Source organism: Solenopsis invicta, chromosome 11, assembly GCF_016802725.1.
Source record: "Solenopsis invicta isolate M01_SB chromosome 11, UNIL_Sinv_3.0, whole genome shotgun sequence".
NCBI classification, from domain to species: domain Eukaryota; kingdom Metazoa; phylum Arthropoda; class Insecta; order Hymenoptera; family Formicidae; genus Solenopsis; species Solenopsis invicta.
The window spans coordinates 10,979,542-10,995,286 of NC_052674.1; the positions used below are offsets into that span (position 1 = coordinate 10,979,542).

Consider the following 15,745-nt stretch of genomic DNA (forward strand, 5'->3'; position numbering starts at 1 on the left):
AGAGATAGAGCGGAAAATTGAGGTGCATTTGGTCAAACGCTGTAACATAAAGACTATAAAATATATCACAGATGTTATCATTTTTATATTTTCCTGTACAGATGTCCATTCCATGCCCAATACAAAAATATATATACGCATAAGATTTTAATTATCCATTAGATAATTAAATTGGGGTTGTAGAACAATCCCACTTCATAGATCTTTCAACAGCCATTTTCCACTTAGAATATCGAAGATCTCTCTCTAAGATAAAAACGGAAAATTTGTACGTTATTTTATCAAAGTATTTTTAACTACGTGTTATTATTAATATGCATACAACAAAATATATATTTACCATCTTCACTAATTTCAGGTGAGAATTTAGTTACTTGAGATGCATCCACTTCATTAATATCAATTAAACCTGCACCAATACCAGCTAGAATGGCAGCACCTAATGCCGTTGTTTCAACCATCTTCGGTCTCACTATTTGCAATACATAATTATTAATTAAAAAATTAATTATAGATTTCAAAGAACTCTCATATTCAAGTATGTCATACTTACCAACATTTATTCCGGTTAAATCCGCCTGTAATTGCATTAACAAATCATTCACAGTCATTCCACCGTCAACCTGTAGAGTTGTCAGTTTCGTTCCTGAATCTTTTACCATTGCTTCTAATATATCTCTCGTTTGGAAGCAAACTGCTTCTAATGCTGCTCGTATGATATGATATTGTTGTGTATCCTCGGTAATACCACAAATTACTCTATTAAATTGCACGAATATTGTTCAATTAGAGAGAGAGAGAGAGAGAGAGAGAGAGAGAGGGAGAGAGAGAGAGAGAGAAATCTTTATAATTTTACATTCAACAGAGAAAACGAGAAAGTGGAAAAATGCAATACCCGCGTGCATCTTGCTGCCAATAAGGTGCGTACAGCCCTGAAAAGGCCGGTACAAAATACACGTCACCTGAACATCTTACACGCTCTGCCATATCCTGCGTTTGCGTAATATTACTCAGAAGCTGCATGTTATCTCGCAGCCAGGATAAAGCGGCTCCAGCAACAGCGACGGATCCTTCTAGTGCGTAAACAGCCGGGGCTCGCGCGATCTTGTAACCGACCGTAGTTATCAATCCTTGGGTTGAATCAACTTTCTATGTAAAACAAAATTTTTATACATCATCTTTAATTACTTTCCAAGCATTACTCTTTTGATATGAGAAATTAAATTTTACATTATGAAAATATTTTATATTTTAGAGAAATATTTTTTTACATTACATGCATCATCTTCCATTATAATACGTACTGTATTTCCTGTATTGTAAAGCAAAAAACATCCTGTGCCATACGTAGCTTTTGCTTGACCAGGTTTCAAGCATAACTGGCCAAGGAGAGCTCCTTGCTGATCACCTACACACTGCAAGGAATAAAAAAGGAAATTTTTAAGTATATAAAAGTCTACTTTCACTAAAGTTATACTATCTCATTAAATTTGACATAAAATATGCAATACTTTGATAATATAATTAACAAATGATTGATTTTAATATTATCTTGAAATAATTGTAATTTTAAATTACTATTGGCTTAAAACTTAAAATAAATTTTGACTAAAAGTTTCTGATATCTCTGCTCGATAAAAACAGATACTTAAATAGTATCTGTATAAATAAATAATATACAAGTACATCTTAGATGCATACTTACGCCTGCTATAGGTATGTTTGCGAGAATTTCAGGATTTGCAACAAAACCATAAATCTCTGCACTAGATCGTATTTCAGGGAGAATGTGTTGGGGAATGCCAAAAAAACGACATAATAAAGGATCCCACTTCAATGTTTCGATATTCATCAGCATTGTACGCGATGCATTTGATACATCTGTAACGTGCAACTGGCCCTTTGTAAGATTCTGAACACAAGAAACATTTGATAATAAAAACATGGAATTTTTTAAAAATTTGCTTTCCGTAAATTTAATGTCTATTCACCCAAATGAGCCACGTGTCAACTGTTCCGAAAGCACACTTTTCTGCGTCTATCGCTTGTTTCACACGTGGAATATTGTCTATCAACCAGCGTATCTTAAGGGCGCTAAAATAGGGAGACATTGGTAAGCCACATAGAGGCTTCAAGTAATTCTTATTCCTTGTTTTGTTGGGGATACTATCCAACACACCTTCCATAGTTGTAGTTGTCCTCATATCGTGCCACACTGCAAAATTAGAAAATTTAAGATTGTAATATTATTTTTTTTTGTGTGATAGAGGCTAAATTTTTTAGTTTCTTTATCAATCTTTTAATTAAATCATTAAACAGAAAACTGATCTCACCAATTGGTAATTCACAAGTTTAATCAGTCAAATAATACTCTGTATACATGTTTTTTGGCATTTTCTCTACATACCTTGGATCATGACATTTCTAAGTTAATTTTCATTACTTTTATAAGAAAATTTTTTAATGACTCTTGCATTAACATATACTCTTACTTTAACATTTCTAGAAATTATTTGTATGATTTATTTTAAAAAAAATTATATATAGATGTTATAACTAATTACAGTCCTTTTAGTTTTTCAGAAACTCGTAGAAGAAAATTGTTGTATATTAATTATAATTAGTAAGACTAGCTCACGTTTGGCTTAAAACTCAAAAAACGAGATATTTTATATATTCATTTTATACCAATTGCATTATGCAAAGGCTCGCCAGTCTCTTTATCCCACACCAGCGTAGTCTCCCTTTGGTTAGTAATCCCAACAGCTTTAATATCCGAGACTGACAAGCCAAGATTCTTCATCTTTTTCACTGTCTCTTCTATACATGCTATGACAGCTTGCAATATCTCCATCGGATCTTGCTCCACCCATCCTTCTTGCGGATATTTCTGTTTGATTTCGATTTGATGCAAGGCAACTACCTTTCTACGTAATACGTCAAACACCTAAAAGAAAATTTCATTTCAAAAGAAAGTAGATAAGGTTTGTTTATATTGTACAAGAATTTAATTATGTCTTGTCAAGTTGTCACTTTGTCTTACCAAAAATCTAGCGCTACTTGTTCCCTCGTCAATTGCGCCTATCAAAGGACCGGTTTTCTTTACGTTCTCAGGCATATTACGTTTTTAAAACTCAAAAAATCACGTTCTCAATGTTACTTCTTACTTCCCAGGTGACATGTAGTAGTATTACGGGTCAAGATAACTTAACCTTTGTCATGTTCTATTGCGTAATACATTTGCAGATTTATGATATCAATACGTATATCCAATGATCATCTTTAGTAATAGAAATTAATCTTGACATTTTTATAACAGATATATATGTATATATATTTGAACAAGTGACATAATTAAACTTTTGTTGTTGCTTGTAGCCCGTTTTGAAAGTTTGTATTTTTCTAAAGAGGTTCGAGTCTTCGCTAAAATCACATATATCAAGCTAAAATGGTTCGAGTTCCCGCTAAATAAATTCGAGGGCGCCAAACTTATTAGTTTTTAAATAGTATATGATCAAATTTTTCATTAATTTTTCGCGTTATATCACAAAAACTCCGAGGCATTAAAAAAAATAAATAAATAATAATTAAACACAATTATTTAATTTAATTTAAAAACAATTTATTTAATTTTATCATGTTTTATATACATCAATTATTATTAAGAAATTGTATCAAACTTGTCAACAGGAATATATTTTAAAATAAAAACAGTTTCTTTTCTCTTTAAAATTTTTTCTTAATTATTGATATTATACATTAAGTATAAAGTTATACATATATGTATACACAAAAAACACTTATATTTTTATACCAAGGACATCATAGATGCCACAAAATAGCATCATACAATATTGATATAATAAAATGTATAATAAAATAAAAATAACTTCCTATTACAAATTCTAGGCATAGATACAAATAATAAACTAAATATCACATTCATTTTCTAAAATTTCGTTGTAATAAAAATCTACATGTTTCATAATTTCTTCTATATCATAAACTTAAAAAGATTAATGTAACTTTTTCTATATTTAATTTCTATTTTCTAACTTCCAAATTAAAATGCATATATTATGATTTTAAAAATACTCTAGAATTAAAACAAGATCAATAATTTATAAATTGACTTAAAAAAAAAATTTTGCACGACTCATTATTTTATAAACTTAAGAATATATATCTTGTTATTAAAAAAAACATCATATAAAGCTTGATTTTAACTTCTCAATCAGTTTCAAATTTAATTTTTATTTGAAATAATTTCATTCTTTATATATTTTATATATTTTTAATTTGAAGAACAAGATCAATAATTTATAAATTGATAACTCAAGAAAAAAAATTTGCATAACTTGTTATCTTATAAATCTAAGAGTATATATCTTGTAAAAAAAAAAAAAAATAGCATATAAAGCTTGATTTTAACTTTCCCAATCAGTTTCAAATTTAGCTCTTATTTGAAATAATTTCATTTTTTTATATATTTTATATTTTTTTTAAATTGTAAACAAATTTTCCTTGTACTCCTTATACATTTTTTCTGACAAACAAGCAATGTTCAGAGACGTAAAGAACTGTTTCAATTGAGAATATTCCATTCCTGCTTTAACACTTGAAGCTACAGCCATGGCATTAAGATTTTCTGTTTTATTATTTACAGGTTCTGACCATATACCAGTCCTGTAGCAGCAACTATCACATTTGAAAAGAAATTGAGTAAGCAATCCACAACGATAATAACCATAAAGTGTCCAATATTTTAATTCACAATTGATTCCTTGTTTATGATTAGTAAATACTTTTATAAGCTCACATGTAAAATAAGATAAATTTACAATGCATCTGTTTACAGATGAGTTTTCTTGGATGTCAGATGCATCCTTAGAACTAACATTATTAAAGATATCTTTTTTGTCCTTAGAATATTTAATTCTTTGATTGTTTTCTTTGTTACATTCCTCTATTTCCTTTACATTATTATATCTATCAAGAGAATTCTTGTCTTCGCTATGTTCTATGATTTCCTCTTCAGTAGATGTTCCTATAGTGATTTTTTCTTTAATGATATTTGTTTGTTTTTCCTTAATTTGATCAAGACAATGCATCTCAGTATTGACCTCAGAATTTGTTATATTAGGCAGTAGATCAGTAGAAATTTCAAGACCAGTGGATTCATTTTCAACATTATTAGTAAGCTTGCCTTGCATGATTTTTTCTAATTTTAATTGTTTACGTCTAAAAATAAAATTAAAATACAATATAAATTTGTTAATAATATAATTAAAATAATTATAAATAAACAATTTTTCTATATCAGTAAGAAAAAAATATGTAAAGAAAAAAAATGTATTTCAAAAAATTTTCTAAATAAAGCAAAAGCTTAAGAACAATGGCTTGCTTATTTTATACTTAATATAATACTTCTTAATACTTAATTCTACAATGTATCAATTATTAAAATATATTTATACAAATTAAAATAAATAATAGGCTGAATTAACGAGCAAATTTACAACTTTAATAGATCTCAAAGTTTGTTATAATAATACATAAATATTAATCATGGAACATATGTTTCAATCATAATCCTCTTCAAACCGCCATATGTTCCATGATTAATATTTATGTAATATTGTAACAAACTTTGAGATTTATTAAAGTCGTAAATTTACTTGTTTATTTGGCCTATTATTCAGTTTAATTTGTTATTGACATAAACAAACTAGTCTATTTGTTATATACAATTATTATAATAATAACACATTATTGTATATATAATTATTAACTTCAAGTGCAATTAAAATTAGCATTTTAAATAAATTATTATAAAAATTATAACCTATATTATGAAAAAAAATTTTTTAGAATCGTGAAAAAATTATCTTAAAATAATCAGTAAGATAGATTTTAAACATTGCAGACATTTTTCTTATATTATCAAATTATGTAATAAAATATAAACAATTTATTTAATTATAAAACAAATTACATGAACAAACCTTTTCACCCAGCCTTTTTTGCGGGATAGTCGTCTTGCAGAAAGCGTGTATTTTTCATTGCTTTTCCCACTATTTCTTCCCATTGTTTCGCTATTTCTTATCGCGATAAATCTTGTAAATTAATTAATGTGCTATTATATTATAATATATGAAGAATCACGAAAAGAAATATTAGTATGCTCATACAGTAATCTCAAATTATGCGAGAAAAATCGTTGGCTGCACTTGGCTGCACTAGTTCAAAGTTTATCTTTCTTTTCCAACGTAAATGAAAAAAGATAGATAGCGTATTCAATTTGCTAACTTGATCCGACTTCGAGTCGACGGTCTTTTCTTTTTAGCTACAAAAAAATATATTTTACACACACCTACTCTCTGTTAAAAAAAAAAAGAGATAAATTGTGCAAAAAAATGCAGCTAAAAAGAATATGTATACGAAAGTTATTTGCATATCTTCAAGAATATATGGCTTTGAAGATCATCGTATTTGAAATTGTTTGAAATACACAAGAGAGAGTGAAACATAAGCATATATAGCATAGATTGTTGAACCAATGAGCATCCAGTTTAAAGACGCCATATTGATTTACATAAGATTCTTATTGGTCTAAACAGTTTATATGTTAATGCATATGCAACTTATGTTATTTGCATAATAAAAATGCGTAGTACGGAAATTAAAAAAAAATATATCATCTACAAACTTAGAATAAAGAAAATTGATTATATTTTTATTTCTGATAATTGGTATTATTATGAATAATTACTATCTAAATAAATTTTATATTATTTTGAATAAATCTCTTGACTTTTTATCAATTTTTATTTTTTATCTTTTCACATTAGATATTTTTAATGTAAGAAATATACGTATTAACGTCCATCGCTTTCTCTTTATTTGATTTTTCTCTTTCTCCCATTTTTGTTGATTAACTAGTTGGTGACCAAAAACTCTCAGAAACTGTCGACATTGAATCGACATTGAACGCCGATAAGGCAATTGCTAATCATTTCCTTTTGTAATCGCATTCCTGCGGGTGAGTCACGTTTCCTTTGGAACGCGTTTAAAAAGTTAACCGGTCAGTCTATATGCGATTAATCTATGGACAACTCGTGGGCGGAAGGGTGGGGAAAGGAGGCGTGACTCAAGATAGAGTTATCAAATCACGGTTGATCACAGCGGACATTTGTCAAGAGAGCGCAAACGAACCTTCAAAACGGTAATCTTGTGAGGAGGGTCCCTCCTGTGATTGTTTTCTTGTATTCGTCTCCCGTGAAGATCATCATCGGCAGACACGATGGAGACGTACGAGAGTGTCCTCCTAGTGAAGTCTGAGGTGTTTGTCTTCAAAATTCCGCCAAGGTCGACCAACAGGGGTTATCGGTAAGCGCGAGACGCTTCTTCGACGTGACGTTTCGTGAGAACTGTTCAATATGTTATGAGCGACTGATCCGTAATTTCTCGTTGAGACAACCGTTCGAGTCACTCGAAAGCTAAGCTACGGCTAAGCTGGCGGATTGACGATACGTTTCCTTGTTTTCTAAATTTTGCGATGGTCTTATGATCCATGGATTTATCATAGGGCAGCCGATTGGAACCTACAAGAACCCTCCTGGACCGGTCGCATGCGACTGGTGTCACAAGGCGACAGCATTACGATAAAACTGGAAGACAAGATCACGGGCGAGCTGTTCGCCAAGTGTCCCATCGAACAGTATCCTGGGATAGCGGTAGAACCAGTCACTGATTCGTCCCGATACTTTGTCCTGAGGATCCAAGATGATAACGGACGGTCAGCGTTTATAGGTGTCGGCTTCTTAGACAGGTCTGACAGTTTTGATCTGAATGTTGCTCTTCAGGATCACTTTAAATGGTTAAAGAATCGAGAGCAGATCGAGAAGGAGAAGGAGAAGCCAAAACAGGAGTTAGATCTCAGATTTAAGGAAGGGGAAACCATCAAGATTAACATGAAGATTACTGTAAGGACTTTTTCATTATATATTTGTTTCTTGATGAATACATTTTTTGTTAAAAATTAAAGAATCAATTCGCGTTAAATTGTTTTTTTAAATTAAGAAAATATTGTCCTAAGGTAATTTAGAAAATATGCAAGAAGAAAATATTACTAATTGTATATTTGTTCAATAATTAGGTATCTTAACTTTACATAATTTTTTTATATATTCTTTTTTATTTTCTATTAATATACATCTTACATTTCCTTTAGAATTGTGTGATATAGTTGAATATGAAAAGTCAGACTTTCCTGATATTAAGAATTTGGACAAAAAATTGTTTTTTTGGGCTATAATAGTCTTAAAATAATTTTTCCTTATTGCTTAGAAAAAGGATGGTAGCGAGGTTGCGTCCAAATCCAAACAACGTGCTAACTCAGCTGTGGGTCTTCCGCCTCCTCCGGGTGGTGTCAAAATTGCTCCACCACCTGCAAAGACGCCTACTTCCTCACCCGCGCATAAGCCACCACAAAGTCAAAATCAAGATGGTACGAGTTCGGAGTGGGGCGAGTATGCCAGTGCTTCTCAATCGGCATCGACATCGGCGCCAGCATCAGCATCAGCATCAGCATCAGCACCAGCACCAGCACCAGCAGCGCCCACAGTTAATGCCAGTTGGGTGCAATTCTAACTTTTAAAATATATGTATATAATATTATACATAGATATTTACTTCAGTATATGCACATAGTGATTTTTAAATGGATGGTCAAGCTTTAGAATATATTTTTTTCATCTTGCTAAAAAAATTTGGACTAATAATTATTGAAAATTTTTTGTTAAATAAATGTTAATAAACATTATCTTAATTTTTTGATATCTGAAAATATTTTGTAGAGTATGCTATAATTTTTTTTCAATTATTAGAATTTATCTAAAATTTGACCATTTATGCTGAAATCATTTTTGTATATTAAGGTAAATGAAATGATTATATTCACACATATGATATGATAGATGTATTAAGCTAGAGATGTTAAGATGACTATTGGAAGAATGTCTGTGAATAGTGGAAAGAGAGTCTGATGTATATTTTCCAATACTGTATAGCGTGCAATGAAAATTGTAACAACATTTATGAGAGAGATGATATTTTTCCAGCAAAGAAAGAAGTCTTGAAAGACTAACTTATATCAAGCTTATCCAAAAAAATGCTTTTAAAAATAAATCAAATAATCGATTAAAATTTACTTTTGAAATGTGGTTTACTTTTGTCTGGAAAAATGTTTAATTTATCAAAGTTTTATTTCACAAATTTATTTATATTTGTTTTTTTTTGTTCTACAATGAAACAAAATTGTCCTTTTTTCGATTGTTGTACGATTTTCCAGCACTCTATATAATAGTATTGTACTTATAAATACCATTCAGAAATTCACTTTAATTGCTTTTGGACATTCAGTGTATTTGAAGATAACACAACACAATTTTTTGTATATGTAAATGTCGATATATCAGATGCATTTAGTGCCTTGTACAAACTAGTCTAATAAATTAGAAGCAAATTCGAGGCAAATCGCAATAGGTAATATGTCTGTATTTAGTACTTACAAAGGCACAGTATGACATTCGATTTATCTATCTTTTTAATTTCTGCAAACAAAATATTAGATGATTTTAGTGTTGTATATAAACAAACATTATTTTAAGCATTTAGTAACTATTTTAACTATTTCTTAATTTACACACACAAAAAAAACGTTGAGAATACATTTTTGTATATCTGTAAATTTTGCAACAAAATGTTTTATTAAATGCTTTTTTATTTGTATAATTCGCTCATAAATTGAACATTATATGGTTGCAAAATATCGGTGAGGGCTGTCGAATGCTGTCTTTTTATTAAATAATGTTAGTCTATATTTTATTTATTACATTATTTAATATTGTGAGAAACAGTATTAAATCCTAAGGATGTGTTAAGCTTCCCATGGATGCCTTTCATTATTTTTTTATAAATATCATTTTATATAAATTGTTTTTATATCAGAATTTGTTTTAACGAAACAATTACATCTTATAATTTTAGAATGTATTAACATATCAATAAAATTTGCAAAACGCGAGCAATTAGATGTAAAGGAAGAATAATTCTCTCAATCAATTAAAATTGACGTTTTAATAAATTATAAATTTTATAGCAAAATTTAATGATATTTAGTTAATCTGTTTAATATTAACTTAATCTGTTAGTTCTATTTTCTAGTATTTTTCATTGCACATTTTTTTGTTGATTGTTTAAGAAAGTATATAATATATATCTAATACATAATAACAATATAGTATTTGGCCTCGACCGTTAGCTTGCAACATTTGTAAATATTAAAGGCCTATTATAAAAAAATATGGCCTAATTCCCTTATACATTGAGTGTCCCAAAGTTATTCATTCAATTTTAATACACTTGAATCAAGCTAGGTTTAAAAAAAAATAGCAGCAAAATTGTATCATATTTTAAATTTATTATTCTTTTCTCTAAGCTACTTCGTTTTTTGTCTCGCATGTGTTAATTGATATATTCTTGCCGGAAATAAGCTTAAACAAGAAAAGAATCTTTGATGATATTACAAAAGAATATTTTTACATTTTTATGAGTTTTAAAATGTTTTTTAATCGATCGGAAAACTAAACGATTAAAAAACCAAGTCTCGAAATTGATGTATAAATCCTATACTAGATTCTATAACAATTGAATTTTTTGTTCAGTAAGTGACAAAGATAGGTGTTACAATTTTTCTTAGATTTGAATTAAACTTTACTTCTCTTTCAAATCTCTAAGAGAAGTATTCGTAAAGAATCATTTTACATCTACATATCTCATAAGCATTATGTATAAGTTATTGGAAGGGTGTTATACTGGAAACATCATTTCCCTTTACATCTAAAGGAGAAAATGTATAAATTTTCGAGGTAACGAGAAACAAACGTTCCTCTGGTGAAAAAAGTAGAATCTGCTATGCTATCTATAACTCGTTACTTAGATTATAAATTGTACAATGTTATGTACATTATTCCGTGCTAAATTTTAATGTAAAATGTAGAATAACATTGTTAAATATATTATTAGTGTGAATCTTGTTGAATGAGTGTTTAGGCGCAATTTCATATTACATATATTATTTCTTTTTATTTATAGGAACTGTCTCAAAAAAGTGCGAAGTGTCAGCGGAGAATGTGTTATAAGTTATATACAGATGTTAGCCCCGAATCAAAGAGTTAATGTTTAACGTTTATTAATGTTTAAAAAATTACGAAAACTTTTATATATATTATACATAAGAATTATTCTTCGAATTACAATAGTTAAATATATGCATGTAATAAATGTTATTTTAGATTGACAAATTTGTTAATGTTAATCAAGATTTTGTTGTGGAAATAAGTTAAAATATCTAAAATTATTGAATCATCCAATATTACAAACAAAATAATTTTAATCAAACGCCAGATACTAATTTTTATTTCAGAAATAATTTTTTAAAATTTTCTTAAAAATTAATAAATTTGAAGAAATATTTACTGTTTTAACACAATTAGAAGCAAAAGTATTTGTGTACTTATGTAGATATTTAAATGACTCTTCATCAAAAATCGTCACAGAATTTTCTTTAATACTTTTCTAAATGAGAGAAACTCTAGTATTTAAAAAATTTTGTGTTTATAGATTTACATCTTTTTGTTTTCAAAAACAAAATCCAAATTAGTTAAAATTATTATAAATATAAAAAATAGAATTCTGCTGCTATTTCATGTCTTTCTTGGGACATCCTGTATGTTAATCTTTAGCTCCTAATCAGGTACTAATATATCACAAATACATAATCGTATTACAAAGTGATATACATAGAAAGCAAATTAAAAAAGGATATCACTTGTAATTATTCTAGTATTTTATGGTAATTGAAAAAATTGTTACACAATGTACTGTATTATGTATGTGATAGCAACTAAAAGAGAATTGTAATCCTGATATATATACATATATTTGACATTCCATATTTTTTATTTTCTGTAAACACGTTGAAAAGATAAAAATAAATACTGTGGAGGTTAAGAATATGATTTTGAAATCATGTTCAATAATGGCTTGGATCAGGTTTTAATAAAGCAGCGATGAAACTCTTTTACATTTCCTCGTATATTTTTCTCCGCAGATATATAATAAACAGTTAGTGCATTTCAAGAATTATTGCGAGTCATGTTACAAATAATAATAATAATAATAGTAATAATAATTTGCAGGGAGATAAGTCGTTATGGCATGAGAAGTTACTCTATCACATGTACGAATGACTGATTCGTCAATAATGAATATCATTATCATCAACAGCGTTTGTTGCGTGCGACATTGAGCCGCAAGCTGCGCATAGCCATAGCACGACTGAAATGTCGTTGTACTGGACGCTGAAGCTGTCCATTGACTAGAGTTGAATCCTCATCACATTCCACACTGGTCAACACAACAAAGAGTACACCAAGTACCTACAATAACAGGCCATCGTATTAAACAATTTCCGTGCATTGGATATTGGACGGAAAGCAGAAATTTTTTTTAACAATTGCTTAGATAAAAACTGATTTAAAAAAGCACGAAAATACTAGAAACCTCATTTAATTTCTCAAATATTCCATGAAAGTTTCCATAGAACTCATTTCATTAATTTACATACCAAACCGACGATAATCAGCAACGTATACACATGTATACTTGCAAGCGGCAGTGACTCGACTTCTTTTAACGCGTCGGCAGCATCAGAAAGATCTGGTTTTAATTCCAACGCGTGTCGCAAGTGTACAGCTGCCTCTTGGAAATGTCCATATGCCTGCAAAATGATATAAATGTGCATCTAATATTTTGTATTCACACACTTAAAAAAAATCAGTAGATAATTATCACTTTTATTCATATATTTTTTATAACGCGTTACTCATTGAAATTATATCATCAGAAAAGAATCGTGTTTAATCTTTGTCACAAATAATTGACAAAATATTTTGTAGATGTTTATTAAGAATCTTGGATGTTGGCATTTCAATGAATATAAATATATCTTACATAGCTATGCTGTTACTAAATTATTACCTTGAATATTTGTCCAAGTGTAAGATATTGCTCCCACGCGTTGCGATCCGGAGGCTGCAACTCTAAAGATCGCCTGGCTAAATATGTCGCATCATCCAAGTAATGTTGTACCAGCAGTACTCTCGCCAAATTCAAGAGCACTTCCGCGTTATGTGGTGATACGGCGAGAGCTCTACGAAAGCACTCAATCGATCTTTGTGCATCGCCCTTTATACGCCAAAAATTTCCTATTTGATTATAGAGTTGGACAGATTTTGGTTTCTGGAATGGAAAAAATTTATTTAGAGAAAAATTAGAAGAGTTATAATATATAAAACTTTCATTTAAAATTTATATAAAACATGTACAAGAAAAATAATTTGTCTAGAAGACAAATTTGATTTCAGCAATAAGATAATGTTCTTTTCTACAAAAATACTTAATGAGAAAAATAAAAATGCTGAAATTTTTGACAATATTATGATATATAATGGTACAACATTACTTAGTTTTTCTATATATTTCTTCTATTAGTATTTAGAGCTAATGTGTGCTAGATGTTATAAATTTTGAAATATATACCTCTCGTTTCGCTTTCTTCAAGCGCCTTTCCAGCAGATCAATGTCGACATCGACAGTTTTGCCACCATTCTTTTTAAACATAAGGGCCACATTGGGTTCTGGTACCAACGGGTGCTTGTTCCTGTTTGCCACGCCGATCAGATTGTCGTAGTAAGTAAAGTTCACTGGTTTGCCACAGTCTAATATTATGTTGTCGCATGACTGACCAGAGGCGCATGTCACTTGCTCATTCGACACTTGCGAGGACAGCGGGAAGGATTCGCTGATATTTTGCGTGTCCTTCAACACGTACGACGAAAGTCGTCTGCCAAGGGGACCAAAGTTAGGGCTGTTTTAACACTGAATGAACAGCAAGCCACACACAAAACGCTAACTACAGAAAGAAAAAGAAAATTATGTCACATAAATGGTACCACTTGTGTGTATACAATAGAAACACAGAAAAAAAAAGTAAAATTAAAATGTACGCATGCAGGTGGGCTGTAATGATAAAAACTCAGTCACAGAGAGAGACTAGGATTCTGGTTTTCTTACTTAAATAATCAAAACATAGCTTTTACCAGACTTTTCTTTATTTAGCTCGTGAAAGTGCCCAATGTACTATGCTTCATACCGAACATAATTTCGCAATGCGGCGTACAGAAAGGAAGAAAAACCGAAGGAAAAGAGCCGATGACACATGCTGTAATTTTATAACCTAATAGCACGATCCTGAGTGAGATAATAGCGCGGCCGGTGTTTCATACCTCTCCTGGCTGGCGAAACCCTTGCATTCCTGACAGTATATCTGTACTTTTTCGTGCTTCTCGGACGTCGCGGTCCTGCTCCAAGCCTGGCCGTTGCCGGTGACCACGCTGCCCGCAAGGATGTCGAAGATCGGATCGTCCTCGACCGCGCTCACAAAGTCGGTCGTTTTCACGACCTTGTCGGCGGCATTCAGTCGCCAGGACGTCCGCGAATTGGTCAGTCTTATTTGCAGGATCAACAAGCAGAGCGCGTATCTCCCCTCGGTCCACGTCAGTCGCATCTTTCCCGAATCACGATCCGATGTCGTACTTCTGGCTCTCCGCGCGCGTTCGAATTGTTTACAATCTCGCGATCGGACGTGAGTGCGAGAGAGAAAGAGAAAAGAGGCAACGACGCAGCGGTGGAGGGGGAAGGACGTGAGGCAGCCAAAGGCTCAGGTAGAGAGCTCAGGTAGTAACCTAACCTAACCTGAAAGCGGCTTTTGCTTCGAGAACCTCCTGTACACTAGCGACGCACATTCATTCTGACCAGAATGTGAACTAAAAGTCACATGCATTTTGCGACCCGTCGTTAAAAACAGTCTCTCGAGAAATGGATGTGGGCTGTTATCTGTGCTAATATTCATTTTGCTGTCGATAAATCATCTTTCGTAAAATATACGATTTTACATATATTTAAAATATTATTTCCTGACAATAGGAATAAATCTACACAATTTTTGAAACTCGACATATAGAATATTAAAAGAATAGTTAAGAAACGCGGTTCGACTTGCAGAAAATTTTATTTAGAAATAACCGGGAGATTAATCTGAATTAAAATCTTATGTTACACAAACTAAAAAGAATCAAAGAACCTCTAATTACATCACAGTTATACAGCATATAAACAAATCCAACTTGCTCTTGTTTTAATTAATATAATTTTCTTTTTGTTTTATATTTTAAAAAGTTTTTATCTTTTTTATTTTTATTTATTTACATGTCTTTTACATTTCTTTATTTTTAATGTTCTTAATATTCTTTGTTGTTCTTATAATCGCGTAATAATAAAAAGAAATTAATTGCTTACGAAACAACAGTCGTACATATAATACGTTACTCAAAATAATTTTTACAAATAAAAATATTGTAAGTTGCACACATTGATAAAGGAATCTATCAAAATTAAGTTGATTAATAAGCTGTCGTATCTCTTAAAAAATTAATACATTTCATAAAAGCATTACATTCATAAAAAGAAAAGACTAAAAATAATAAAAATGAAAATAATATAAAAAATATATAAAAATATTAAAAAAAACAAAATGATGTAAGAGATATATGATTTGATA

The 15,745-nt window shown here is 30.3% G+C and overlaps 4 protein-coding genes across 4 annotated transcripts; 1 reads left to right on the forward strand and 3 right to left on the reverse strand.

The window, feature by feature from the left end:
• Positions 1–61: 61 nt before the first annotated feature.
• On the reverse strand, positions 62–3,400 carry LOC105200226 (glycerol kinase). The gene is made up of 9 exons (XM_026136736.2): positions 3,044–3,400; positions 2,689–2,947; positions 1,992–2,215; positions 1,706–1,912; positions 1,305–1,415; positions 896–1,149; positions 554–759; positions 341–472; positions 62–246 (listed from the first exon to the last, which is right to left on the reverse strand). Exons 1-9 carry the CDS (start codon positions 3,116–3,118, stop codon positions 167–169), a joined length of 1,548 nt encoding a protein of 515 aa, XP_025992521.1. The 5' UTR covers positions 3,119–3,400; the 3' UTR covers positions 62–166.
• Positions 3,401–3,774: 374 nt separating this feature from the next.
• LOC105200225 lies at positions 3,775–6,352 on the reverse strand. Its single transcript, XM_011167674.3, has 2 exons — positions 6,006–6,352; positions 3,775–5,241 (listed from the first exon to the last, which is right to left on the reverse strand). The coding sequence occupies exons 1-2, from the start codon at positions 6,086–6,088 to the stop codon at positions 4,503–4,505; spliced, it is 822 nt and encodes a 273-aa protein (XP_011165976.1). The 5' UTR covers positions 6,089–6,352; the 3' UTR covers positions 3,775–4,502.
• A 793-nt stretch (positions 6,353–7,145) lies between these two features.
• On the forward strand, positions 7,146–12,128 carry LOC105200224 (NECAP-like protein CG9132). The gene is made up of 3 exons (XM_011167672.3): positions 7,146–7,389; positions 7,589–7,985; positions 8,350–12,128. The coding sequence occupies exons 1-3, from the start codon at positions 7,304–7,306 to the stop codon at positions 8,650–8,652; spliced, it is 786 nt and encodes a 261-aa protein (XP_011165974.1). The 5' UTR covers positions 7,146–7,303; the 3' UTR covers positions 8,653–12,128.
• A 13-nt stretch (positions 12,129–12,141) lies between these two features.
• On the reverse strand, positions 12,142–14,866 carry LOC105200223. The gene is made up of 5 exons (XM_011167671.3): positions 14,412–14,866; positions 13,666–13,969; positions 13,105–13,365; positions 12,692–12,844; positions 12,142–12,503 (listed from the first exon to the last, which is right to left on the reverse strand). The coding sequence occupies exons 1-5, from the start codon at positions 14,690–14,692 to the stop codon at positions 12,345–12,347; spliced, it is 1,158 nt and encodes a 385-aa protein (XP_011165973.1). The 5' UTR covers positions 14,693–14,866; the 3' UTR covers positions 12,142–12,344.
• Between the last annotated feature and the right edge of the window lie 879 nt (positions 14,867–15,745).